We start from the raw sequence: 12,745 nt of genomic DNA on the forward strand, positions 1-12,745 counted from the left end.
GCTCCCGTCAGTAAATGTTCGGTATTCAGCCCAGAGAAATTTTAGCGTTTTTCACACATTCACACACAATATTACTTGATTCACCCAAAAATTGAGTGTTTCTTGCTAAAACTTGAACTTAGTTTCCCTCTGGACATGATTCGTGTGCGTGTGCGTGTGTGTGTGCGCGCGTGTGTGTGTGTGTCAGAGGATTGAGTCTGTGCATGTAAGATAGTATACTCATTACAGTCATCTGTTTTTAGTATTCTGAGTGCACATGGCCTAGATATCTTGTCAGCTGACCTGAGATTAGAGTCGAAGACAAAGCAGTTGTTCTGAAGTTTGAGTGTCTGAAAAGAGGGATAAGTCCTTCATGTACTTGTTGATTTTAAAAAGGAAAAAAAAAAAAAGGTATTCAGACATTGAATATCATTTCATTCCTATGTTTTCTAAGGCTGTGTGTTATATTTTAAGGAAGAATGTTATACGCAACCCTGTTGACATAAGACTTTGACACCAAAATCCATTTAAAAGCATTTTAGTGATATTAGTTCCCAAAGTTATTATCTTTTGATATTTCTGTGGAATTTTGACTATATCATGTGCAAAAATTGCCTCAGTGGAAACACTGGGCTGTGCAGCTTGGTCTAATGAATTTTGATATGGCCTTCAAGCTGGGTTGTATAATTTGGTTTAGCCTGTCACAGCTTTAAATAACCTTTCTTTGGATGGATGGTAATGTGAGCTCTGTTGCACATTTTATAAATCAAAGGTAGTCACAATAAAATTGTAGGGTGAGATGAAACTGAATTATTTGAGTTCATTTTAGTACAAAGAAATTGGTAAAAATACGGAAAATTAAACAGAAATCACGTCTGTAATGTACAAATTTGCCTTTTATAATATACAATGCAACAAGGTGAATTATTGTTTACACCTTGTCTGAACATTTTTAGTGTGACTTTTGCAAACCTGGTTTAATGCATTATCTTGTAATCAGGCACCAAGAGAGTCAGTGCTGTGTATGTTTTCAACAGTGTGGACAACTTTGGCCTGGGCCTGCTGCTCCAGACTAAACAGATCAAGAGGATGATCTCCTCTTATGTTGGAGAGAATGCAGAGTTTGAACGACAGTATCTGTCAGGGGAGCTGGAAGTGGAACTAACACCACAGGTTGGACATAATTAAATTCAGTTTGATTCCCATTTCAGTCTAAACCCCATGCAGACCTGCAAATTGTGGATAGTTACACTGATTAGGCAATTATTCTGTTGGGGTTAGGCATCACATAATCCTCCAATGTCAATGTGTTTACATGAATAAACTGAGCGACTGCACTTCAGTTAACCTTTAGAGCTACCTTTCACCACCAGCCTGTAGCTGTTAAAAGTCATTACAAGTAGCCACTCTGTAGGAAGGTGGTAAGATGGCAGTGGGGACAGGCTGTGAATCACTACCATGCAAGTTTATATCATAGGTTGGGTCTTTGTTTTAGAATTTTTACAACATAAATGGAAATGAATCACCTGCATTTATCTTATCTGTCACATTTTTACCAATAGGGTACTCTTGCAGAGCGGATCAGGGCAGGCGGTGCTGGGATTCCAGCCTTCTTCACAGCAACTGGCTATGGCACTTTGATCCAAGAGGGAGGCTCTCCTATTAAGTACAACAAAGATGGCAGCATTGCAATTTCCAGTGAAAAAAGAGAAGTATGTGTTGTGATCATTATCCTGCAAACATCTTAGTGTCATTACAAATATCTCCCCCCTTGGTTACTGTGCTTTAGGATTTGTTTGATGTTTTGAAAGCTTCTGTGGTTACATGAGTGCAAAAAGCCAAGTTCACAGTAATCATGACATTTATGTGCTTTATATGGCAAACAAACAGCTCAAATAGTATAATGGGACGAGGCTTGCATTAAGAACCAGCTTTGTCTCAAAGCAGGAGACAACAAAAGTTACTTTTATTTACAGACGTGATTCTTTATTTTATACTTTAATTCAGACCAAGGGGGATACATATCACATAATAATAATAATAATAATGAACAGTAAATAATAACTATAAAAAGAAAAATGCAGAGGCCTCCACCATGTTCAGTGTCTAACATACAAACAAGTGCGCCAGTGGTTCCACAGCCTAGAAAAGACTCTAATGGAACTGTGTACATGTGGTTTACCCACATAGCAGTTGGGTTGTTTTCTGACTCGGATGTCCTACATATATAGCTTTGCATCAAGTTGCATAAGACGGTAGAGCAGGTAGGAACCCCAGCACTAAAAAACATAACTTGCACAAGCTATCAGCAGCACCATGATGCTGAGCATACAGCCTCTTCTGCTGCCTGTAGTCATCAGGCAGCTGATGTTGTCATCAGGCGGGTCATTTGTAATAACATGGCCCAAGTATGTATGTAACCTCACTGCACCCAGTGCAGTGCCCAACAAGTTAAAGTCAGGAAGAGTTGATCTTCTGTCTTCTCTGACAATCAGGACCTTTTATTTATCGTTTTAATGTATATTAAAGTCACCACCACACTGTGTGCATATTATTAGGAGCTGTTGGAGACCAGCGCTAGATGGGCTAAAAATGACCAAATCATCAGCATACATTAGCATGTCACCAACCTTAGGGCTGGTATCACATACATTTAAAATCAAAGACAAATCATTCGTATACATATTCCAAAGAAAAAGAGATAAAATTCTGCCCAGGCAAACTCCATTGGTCACATGCCTTTCAGGTCTACTCAGTAGGACTGTCTCCAACACTTTGAACATTACACTAGCCAGAGCTATTGGCCTATAATTATCTGAGCTGTTCAGCTTCCCCACTTTATCATTGATAAGTGGTACCAGCACAACAGAGAGGTAACACTCTGAACAAAAACTCCTGCGTAGCACATAGCCACCAGAGGGCACAGTTTCTTACTGGCAAGTTTAATATGTTCAGCTGTTATGTTATCCAGACCGCAGGCATTATTTTCTCTTACTATCTCTCTCTTTATACACATGTAACAAAAATGTGATTTGTTGTCCTTAACAATTGTTATAATGTAAATCATTTCTTTGATAAGTGTAATAATGATGTAATAAACTTTGGTCACACTTAGGTATAGACTTAAGTTTCAATGAGTGTGAAAAGGCAACTGAACAACTGTTCACTGAGTACTTTCTTTGCTGAATCCTCTTACTTTTGGAACTATGCTGTTGTTCACAGGTGCGGGAGTTCAATGGTCGGCACTACATTATGGAAAAAGCCATCACTGGAGACTTTGCTCTGGTCAAAGCATGGAAGGCCGACAAGGCAGGAAATATTGTTTTTAGGTAATTAATGAAACTGATTGCAAGAAATAAGACTTCACCTTCGTACTTTAGCTTTCTTAATTTCAAGCAGAGTTAGTTATTACATCAACTTCTTAAATTATTCAGATTAAGTCAGAGCAAGAAGTTATGACTTTAACCTATAATGGATATTGTAATTTGTTTTGGCCCCATCTAAATTATGTCCATGTAGATCAAGTGACCTAATTCACCAATTTATTGCGGTGGAACTGTCATAAATAGTACATGTAGTTTAGTTTTTCTCCACAAGAGAGCAGCATTCTCCAGAAACTACAACTGATAACAGATGTCAGAGATTTGACATCACAGTAGTTTTTTTTATTTTATTTTTATTTTTATTTTTTTTTATTTAGCTTTTTGGGTTTTGCTGGAATTTTTTCACATGTTATTTATGTTTTTTTCATGGGTACATCAGGAAGACAGCCAGGAACTTCAACCAGCCCATGTGCAAGGCAGCCAAAACAACCATAGTTGAGGTATGCATTTCCTTTAAGATTGCACGCTTTTCATGTCTGCCTAGAAAACACCGCTTGACATGTTTCTGTAACTGGTGTTGCCAGGTTGAAATCTACACTTGCACTATTCAGTACAGTTTATTATTCAAGGATTTTACCAATTCTTGGTTTGCAGATGGATTGAAAATAAACAATGATACTTTGCAAAGCTTTAAACTTTGCTCTAAGACCTCACATATTATTAATGAATACAAAATATTAAAACCTTAAACTCATAACAAATCACCAAATAGATAATGTTTTTCCATCTTCTACATTATCTATAACGTACCTGGTTTCAGTCTGTCTAGTTTCCCCACTTGCCAAGGAGTTGATGGTTTAGAAGTGTGATCACCCATCTCCTTCCTCTGTGTGGATATATGTGTTTGTGTGTGTGTGTGTGTGTGTTTTTTAACTCCTTTCCTCCAACACACAAACAACTTCACACCTTCCATATAGACATGGCTTGATTCAGCAAGCAGGCATGAAGAAAGACCTTGTGTGCGAAAACAATAAAATAGCAACTCTTTCTGAAAATAAATTGGAAAACTGAGGTCTGTCATAAATCCTAGTTGCACAAATCAAGTTTCCAATTATTCCATGCTTGTTGAACCTGAGATTTAGTTTTCTGTCGATTAGAAATGTCAGGGAGTCAACGGAGAGTGCAAATTTTATCACCATAGACCTGTTATTTACTTTCTACTATCAGAAGATTCCACGATGCACCTGTCGCACTTCAGTTAACAAGGTCTGAGAAATGTTTTGAACACTGACATCCTCTGCAGTTTAATGGGTGAAAAACAAAAAAAAAAGCTTGACACATTTTTCATCAGGGAAATATATGCACTTCCCTTTTAGCTGAAGCACTAGACAACTAATTAGATTTTTTTTTTTTTGTTGTTATTTAATCTCACCCAAAACACACTCCAAGCTGACACAAAACATCTTATTTTATAAAACACAGGCTCACCATCTCACTTTAATTGATTTGTTTTAAATGTAATTTGATTCACTCTGCCAGCAATGAGAGTAGACTACAAAAGACAACTAGGTCACTTTCAAAGTAGTCTTTGAAGAGTTCGCACTGTACTCCTTTTTTATACTGAACACTCATCATCCACATGCCAGCTGATTTGTCACATCCAGTCAGGCAAACGTAATTTGTGCTGCAGTGTGACAAATGACATCATAGTTCTATAGCAAAAGCTGAATTAAAGAGGATTCTCATCCTCAGTTATATTTATTCACTTCAAATCATAGAATGAAGTAATAAAAAAAAAAAGGCTTGTATAGTTTTCAGGAAAGCTTTTTGTATTTATTGCACATGCTGCCTAATGAAAACCAGTGGTTTCACCTCTGTGAACACATGCTGTGGGTTTGTTGGCTGAATTAAGTTGGGGTCTAACACTTAACTCAAGGAATACTTACTCTTCTTCCATAAGATGATGGGCTGTATTCAGTCTTGTTTTCATTTCACTCTACTTTTGTAGAACAATTGATAAGTTCCTGGCTGCTGCTGGCGGATGTGCTGTTCCCTTCATTAGTACATCTGCTTTGCATAGTTTTCACCTCTTATTGTTGTTGTTCATCAAGTCTGTATGTGTGTTTGAACTCATTTCCCCCAAATGTTGGGCCAAACTGAGAACAGCACATACAATGGATGGCGTTCCTTTGTCATATTTATCTCGGCCTTAAAAAAGGTGAGTTTTTCTTTTCCTTGCCTAAAATCCCAGATCATCTGCTAATTCCTTGTCTGAACAGTCTTAATTAAAAATGTGAGTCTTTATCTCCATAGATGTGCTTAAATTAAAAAATGAACTCTTTTCTTAATTATTGCAAGAAATGGACAGAACTACATGACTCTGTATAGTAGGGATGTGAATCTAACAACAACTCACAATTCAGTCTGATTTTTTTGGGTGATGATTCAATTCAATACAACTCAATTCGTTACACTTAAGTAACAAAAGGTGCTAATTTCCCAATAATTTCACTCTTCTACAAACTACACAATCTGATTATTGTTGAGACTAAAAACAAAAAAAAATGTACAAAACTTTTTTTTGCTTGTAATTCTTCTTAATTTCAATTAGGAAAAAACACAGTAGCCGGATCATCCTTGTGCTGCTATAATGCCAAAGAAGAAAAGTAAAAAGATCAATACAAACTACAATAATTTTAATGGATTATTTTTATTTATTTGAAAAAAAATATAACAAAAATTTTAAAATTGTGAAGAAAAAATTGTGATTTTCTTTTTTTCCAATTCGATTCCCCACCCCTACTGTATTGTATTGACTGGAACAGAGAATAAAAGCTGTACATTGTGTTCATATACACATTGAGCTTCTTTTCAGGAATACACATTCCATTGGGTTTATCAGTCTGTAGAGCTTGCAATGCTCTCCAAGTCCTAGGTGGTGATTATTTCCAGTCAGTAGGCTGTAGGCTACATGGACTCACAGATGAAAAGTGTAGGTTGATTGATTTGCAGCATATGTGATATACAACCTTGAAGCATTAATTCCACTTTATTGTGCCTTGTGTATGATGTTGTATTCAACATGAACATTATCTACGACAGTTAATTGATTGACTGGGTTGTGTTGTAATACCTATTAAACATGTCTGAAACTGATGCCATTCCTGTCTTAATATCTTAATTTATCATCCGGATTGACGGTTGGGTCAGTCATAAATGTGGCGATTTGTTAATATTGACTGTGCAGCAGGAAGTGTCAAGGTTTATTCTTCTTTCATTTAACTTGCAACTCTGTTTGCCAGCAGCTCAAAACAAGGCCTTGGACAGTCATGTCCAGCCTTTGTTGTACCAGATTTTTTCTGTAGCTCTTAAGGGGCATTCACACCAGGATAGCCTGGGGGACTGGGTCCGATTGGGTGGGAATTTTTTTAGAAGTTTCACACCTTCCTTTGCTTTGGTTTGTGTTCAGACTACACTTAAACTGCACTTAACTCAAGCGGACCAAACTGCTTATTGTGAAAACCATTCTCAACACACAACCAGTGAGATATGTTTCTGCTCCTGGTTCTGTAATTCAGGATGAGAAAGCACAATTGAACCCAGGGATATTAGATGAATGAAATGGATAAAAGCCCCAAGTAGCAAACAAACAGACTATAGAGAGATAGACCAGTGGTTCAGTGTAAGATAATGAAAGTTTCAACAAAAAAATCTCGACATGAAGTTCTGCTTAAAATTAACCTCAGATATATTCTCTGTGTTGTTGTCTTTTCCCTTTTCATTGTAAATGAAAATGCCAAAACACCATCAATCACATTGGATATAAGAATGAATGCAGAAAGTAATATAATGAAGGAGTGACTGGTGTGTTTGTACAATTACTTAATGTGTATACTCTTTGGTCTGGTCCAGATTACAGTAGGAGATTGTAACAAGTGGGTTTTGGTCATTGTAATGCGTTTGGTTGGGTTAGGGTTGGTAAAATTATAGTCTGCATCACTTCCTTGTTTTTCTTGATGCTTTATTGCAGCTGGCATGGTCACTTTTTTTTGGTCTCTAGATAGTCAGTTTATAAGCAAACCAAGACCCAATACCACGGCTTTATGTGGCATTTAAACGGACCAGAGTTCATTTCTTTGGGCTGCATCAGAGTGTGGTTGGTGTTCATATTGCTCCAAATGAATTGTACTATCTCTAGAAGTGGATCATGGTCCATCTAAAGCTGACCAATCAGCCACAGTGTGAAACACAACTGACAACAGATGGAAATGAGAAGCAGGTAGCTAAACAGTCCCTATAAAGTAATGGTCCTGCGGCTGTCGGCCACAGACCTTTTGCTGTCTTCATCCTTTCTGGCTGATTTTTGGTCATGTTTACATTTTGCCAGTGTCCTCACCACTAGAGGTAACTTGAACCAGTGTCTGCATCCCACAAAAGTTGGTTAGGTAGTGCAACTCTTCCAGAATGGCACATCAATGCACACTGTGGCAAGAAGATTTGCTGTGTTGAGAGCATGAAGGAGATACGAGGAGACAGGCCTGTATACCAGGAGTTGTGGAAGGGACCATAATAAGACAACAACCCAACAGCGGGACCATTATCTACTGCTCTGAGCAAGGACAAACAAGGGGAGCATTGCCAGAACCCTAAAAAATGACCTCCAATAAATCACTAATGTGCATATTTCTGGTCAAACTGTCAGAAACAAACTCCATCAGGGTGGCATGGGGCCCAAAATCTACCAGTTGAGATTTTGCTTTGCTCGTGACCTAACTGTGCAGCCCGATTTGTATTTGCCAGAGAACCTCAGGATTAACTGCACTTGAAGCCATTAGGTAGCTGGATACGATCCTTAGACCCATTGTCAGACTATATGCTACAGTGGACCTGGGTTTCTTCTGATACATGAAAGTGCTTGGCCTTGTGTGCCTAGAGTGTTTTAGCAGTTCCTGAATGGTGCAGCTATTAATGGTATGGATTGGCCTGCCCATTCACTCAACCTGAATCCATTCAAACCCTTCTGAAATATCATGCCTTGTTCTGTCTAGCCGCAACAATTTGCCACAGACCCCCCAACAGATATCCTGATTCAGGTCTGCATGGAGATCCTTTGGGAGAACATCCACAGGCTCATCAAGAGCTTTCCCAGATGTTCTAGAGAGACTACAGGCACGTGGATTTGAAATATTCAGAATAAGCTTAATTCAGTCACAATATTTGCTGTTGACAGATAGTTGTTGTTCTTGTCTAAATATATTCTTTTAACATAGTTTAAAGTCCAAGTGTTTGGAGGGGTGTCAGAAAATTGGATAAAAGACAAATTACACGAAAGTAAACAACCAGATTACTGGCTCTCACCATGGTTGCCAGGCAACCAAACCCTACTATTCAAATGTTAAATGTTCCATGGTATCCAGCTGGTCCAGTTTCACCCTTATCAGAGATACAGGGACAGATCCCTGCGCATTGGGGGAGTCCGTGTACCAGGGGCTGAATGAAAGCAACGGTCTTTCAACTGTTACTGTTATTTCACTGTCAGTCACAGTAAATGATTCCGCTCTGATCTTATTGTAAGACAGTGAGTGTGTGTGTAAGTATGTGTTCCAACCGTCACACATGAATTAAATTTTATGTGTGTATTTTTTATTTTTATTTGACTTGTCAAAAGCTTTAATTGGATATAGATTACCTCCAACCCTTAGTATGGGCTCCCATTGTACATCTATGTTGACAAAAAGGATAGCACTTGCAGTTTTGGCCTCCATTATGGTATTGTTTGGGGATTTTATTAATGCTTCAACAAAAACTAGCAAAAAGACAAAGACTATGTGACTCCATCTTAGTGTCAACATATCCTGCTTTGCCCTGTTGAAGTTAAAAATAAATGAAAATTTTTTCATATTTCCCCCATCGATGCCTGCCTAAACAATTTCTGAAATTGACTACTGTGTATATTCAGAGTACAATTTGCTCTGTACATTGCTACTTTCAGCATTCATGAGGAATGATGCAGTGAGTGGTCTGGCTGATCCTCTTAAAAGCTTTAGAGGATTTTTTTTTTTCAAGAAACTGGGAATGAACGACAACAAAACTATGTATGCAAACCTTAACTCCTGGCAACAATACAGATAGGAGCTCTAAAATGACAGCTAGCCAATAATTGGTATACGAGTCAAAGTGTCATGATTGTAATTTTTCCTGTTTATGATCCACAAACCAAAGGCATCAGTTTAGTTTTAGACTAATGATAACTGCAGAATACATGAGTGACATTCTTGCTTATGGTTATTGAGGACTGAAAAATGTCAGTGCTGTGGTTGCTTGTTTAAACAGTTTGTAATTGTGCCACCTGGAAGAGTCGCCGTGGAGATTTGCCTCTGAAAGTTCCATTTATGCTGGGAACGTGTTTCTCAGAAACCAGCATCCTCTGGGAGACGTTTTCTTGACCCTCTCCATCTCCACAATGAAAAGATGTGTTATCAAGGTGACTCTTGCAGGGAGAAGTTCCTTTTGTGATTAACCAGAAATGTTTAAACTCAATATTTTTGCCAGGTCAAATATTCTCAGGATTTTAGTTCCTTCTTAGTCACTTGAGTTAAAATCTTCACCACAGCTCTGTTTTAGTAACTAACATTCTTTTAAGAATTATTGCAAAAGCAAAATTCAAACTTTACCAATCATGGCCGCTTCAAGTTTTTTGTTGTTGTGAAAGCTTCAGAGAAAATTGTGAGATTGTGATTATGAAAAGAAAGCTATAAATCATTATTTGATTGAGAGTTTTAGAATTTAAAAGCACAAATAAAGAATACTCACAACCTGTGGACATGGATGACCTTAAAAGATTTGGAATGTATGTAAAGCTTGGGGGCATTGACGTCTTTGCAGGCTGCTGTGTGGCAAAGCTTGTTAATAACTCAACAAGAAGCGAGAACTTTTTTTTTTCTCGAGGCCCTGAGAAGAAAATCACGTCAATTTGTTCTCGCGGACGCGTTTGAAGACAGTTCTCGACACATCAGGCTGGCAGAACCTTTGTCTTGCAGGGCTCTGAGAAGTATCGTGTGATTGGTCGGACATTTGAGGTGAGCGTCGTTAACACAGAAAAAGCATGAAGCAGAGTTGCTGCTTCTACATTTTTGCTGTTGCAGGTAAAACGGATTGTTTTGATAAAACAGCGGATCAAGGTGGTGAGAAAGTACAAACATTTTTACATGTGACATTAAAACACTCTGACCCAGCCGCGTGCACAACCCGCCCTGCCTCTTACAAAGCTGGTCGTTAAATATGAAACTAGAAAAACACTTGGAGAGCGGAAACCTCCACCAAGCACGATGTTAAAGAATCCTTTAAAAAATTGTTTAACAACTTCATTTGACATCAATCAACATTGATTAAAACAAGAATTTTCTGAAGGATATATTGATGCTATTTGTTTTATTGGCATATCTGTACAATATTCACCTGATCTTTGCAATATGCTTCATCAGGAATGTTAACATTGTTCTCAAGTTAGTAAAGCTTTTTTTTTTTTATTTATTTTTTTTTTAACTTTGAGCTGAAGTCTTTGAAGAACAAATTGTGGTTATTGCAGGGTTTTATATGCTGCAACCACACTAAATTACTGTAATATCAAAGAAGAGATGAGTATAAAAGCTTTTGACATCCCCCAAAAGTTTAATGCTCGGTTGTCATTTAAGGAAGAAAGCACTGTAGGTCACAGTGACTCAATATTGGACGCGATATTAAACTCACACACCCATTTAGCAGTGAACACTTTGGAATGTAAGATCACACGTCTCTCTTTCTTTCTCACTTTTTTCATCTCGATTGTGGCAAATTCTAGTACAAAACAGCATATTGGGCTAATGAAAGAAAAAAGCCAATGTGATCATCTAAGTAACAACCCTTCCAAGATTTGGTGATTAGATATTCATAAACCCCTTTTTCGTTTTTTATGTGGAAAGAAAAGCCATCACAGCGAAAGAGCCATATGCAAGTCCTCGTTTTAAAATTTGATCTTGTGAAACAGTATTCTGTAATTGATTTTAGTTCATATTATAAACTTGAACTTTTCATCCTTTTGGCTGCTGAGGTTAGGCTTTTGGTATTTTCATCCAATATTTAAATTTAGTATTAGATTGGCCCCTTATTACTAGAGCATCTCATAAATTGCATTTATAAGTACATACAATTTAGCAATCGGTCTTGCCAGTCCTCCAGAACACAAGAGGCCAAATTGAACATTTCATTCATGACCCATCTTAGGTGTGACAATTCATCACTGGCTCTGGTATTGATTTGCCAATAAATACGTCAAGTTGATATAGACTTATATTCAGTGTCATCCTGACATGTACAGAAGACTAATTGTAAAGCTGATGACACTAAGAAGAGGATTTTCAATCAGAAGCAAGTCACTTTAGAACTTAGGCAGAGAAGCAAGGAATGAGATTGTAAAAAAAAAAAAAAAAAACTATAGTGGAAAGCAATCAAGAAAAAAAAACTGGGCAAATGCTGTTACTTGTAGCTGCCCTGCATTAGAATTGCACACAGATTCAATTCAGGTTTATGTGTTCTTCGAAATGCAAACATTGCCATTTGAGCTGTGTGAAGCCATTCCAAATGTGTGTGGTACAGTAGATGTTGCTTCGACCTGTCATTTAAAGATTATATTTTTAGCTACCGTTGCATTGTCAGGATCTGCAAAGGAATGCAGTCTCCTATTTTCTGGATGCTCTAAAGGCAGTCAAGCTTCCACTGAGAGGAAACAGATTGCTTGTGATGTCAGTATTTTGGGTTAGAGGATGGAGCTTGAGCTGATCCCAGAAAGTGGCAACAGAGCATGGCCAAGTGCCCACACATGCACACACAATGGGGGGAAGATGGAAAGGCTAAAAATACATGCAATAATGAGAGTGTGGTTTTGCTGTCACCCTGTTGCCTGTAGCTATACCATGTTTTTCTTCTGACCTCTTTCAGAATTTTAGTACTTGCACACCCAAACAAAATACAAAGACTAATATAAACTCAAGTACTCAAGTACAAATTGTTAAGCTACTGAAGCTTTTGTACATTTTAGTATCCCATTTAGCAAAAGCCATGATGTAACAATGACTCAAAATCACTAAATACTATTAAATGTGATTTAGCTCACCGTTGTCTTTGTGCAGGTCATTTCTTTATAATTTATGTGACACCTAGACCTTATATTTTGTTTTATCACTAGGATAAATCTTTTAAAATATACTAAAATAAAATAATCTGTTTTCCTTTCACTTAGTTATTTTAATTAAACTTTTTCGGGGAAGGGTCTATTCATCAGAACCTCTTGAAATTTCTGCAGAGAATAACCAAAAATTTACACAAAGAAAGAGCTTAATTTCTTTTTTTAAATCAGTGATGTCGCATGTTCAAAACAGCCAGTGCATTTTCTACACGTATGTCTC

General features: G+C 37.5%; 1 protein-coding gene across 1 annotated transcript in view; it reads left to right on the forward strand.

The window, feature by feature from the left end:
* The window catches only part of oxct1a (3-oxoacid CoA transferase 1a), a 47,000-nt gene that overhangs the window by 3,975 nt on the left and 30,280 nt on the right, over positions 1-12,745 (forward strand). The window contains exons 4-7 of the mRNA XM_079251291.1: positions 1,017-1,152; positions 1,542-1,691; positions 3,202-3,308; positions 3,742-3,802. Of these exons, the coding sequence (XP_079107417.1) occupies positions 1,017-1,152; positions 1,542-1,691; positions 3,202-3,308; positions 3,742-3,802 (454 nt within the window). The remainder of the gene's footprint in view (positions 1-1,016; positions 1,153-1,541; positions 1,692-3,201; positions 3,309-3,741; positions 3,803-12,745) is intronic.

The sequence above is a fragment of the Telmatherina bonti genome, assembly GCF_933228915.1.
Source record: "Telmatherina bonti genome assembly, chromosome: 13".
Taxonomy (NCBI): domain Eukaryota; kingdom Metazoa; phylum Chordata; class Actinopteri; order Atheriniformes; family Telmatherinidae; genus Telmatherina; species Telmatherina bonti.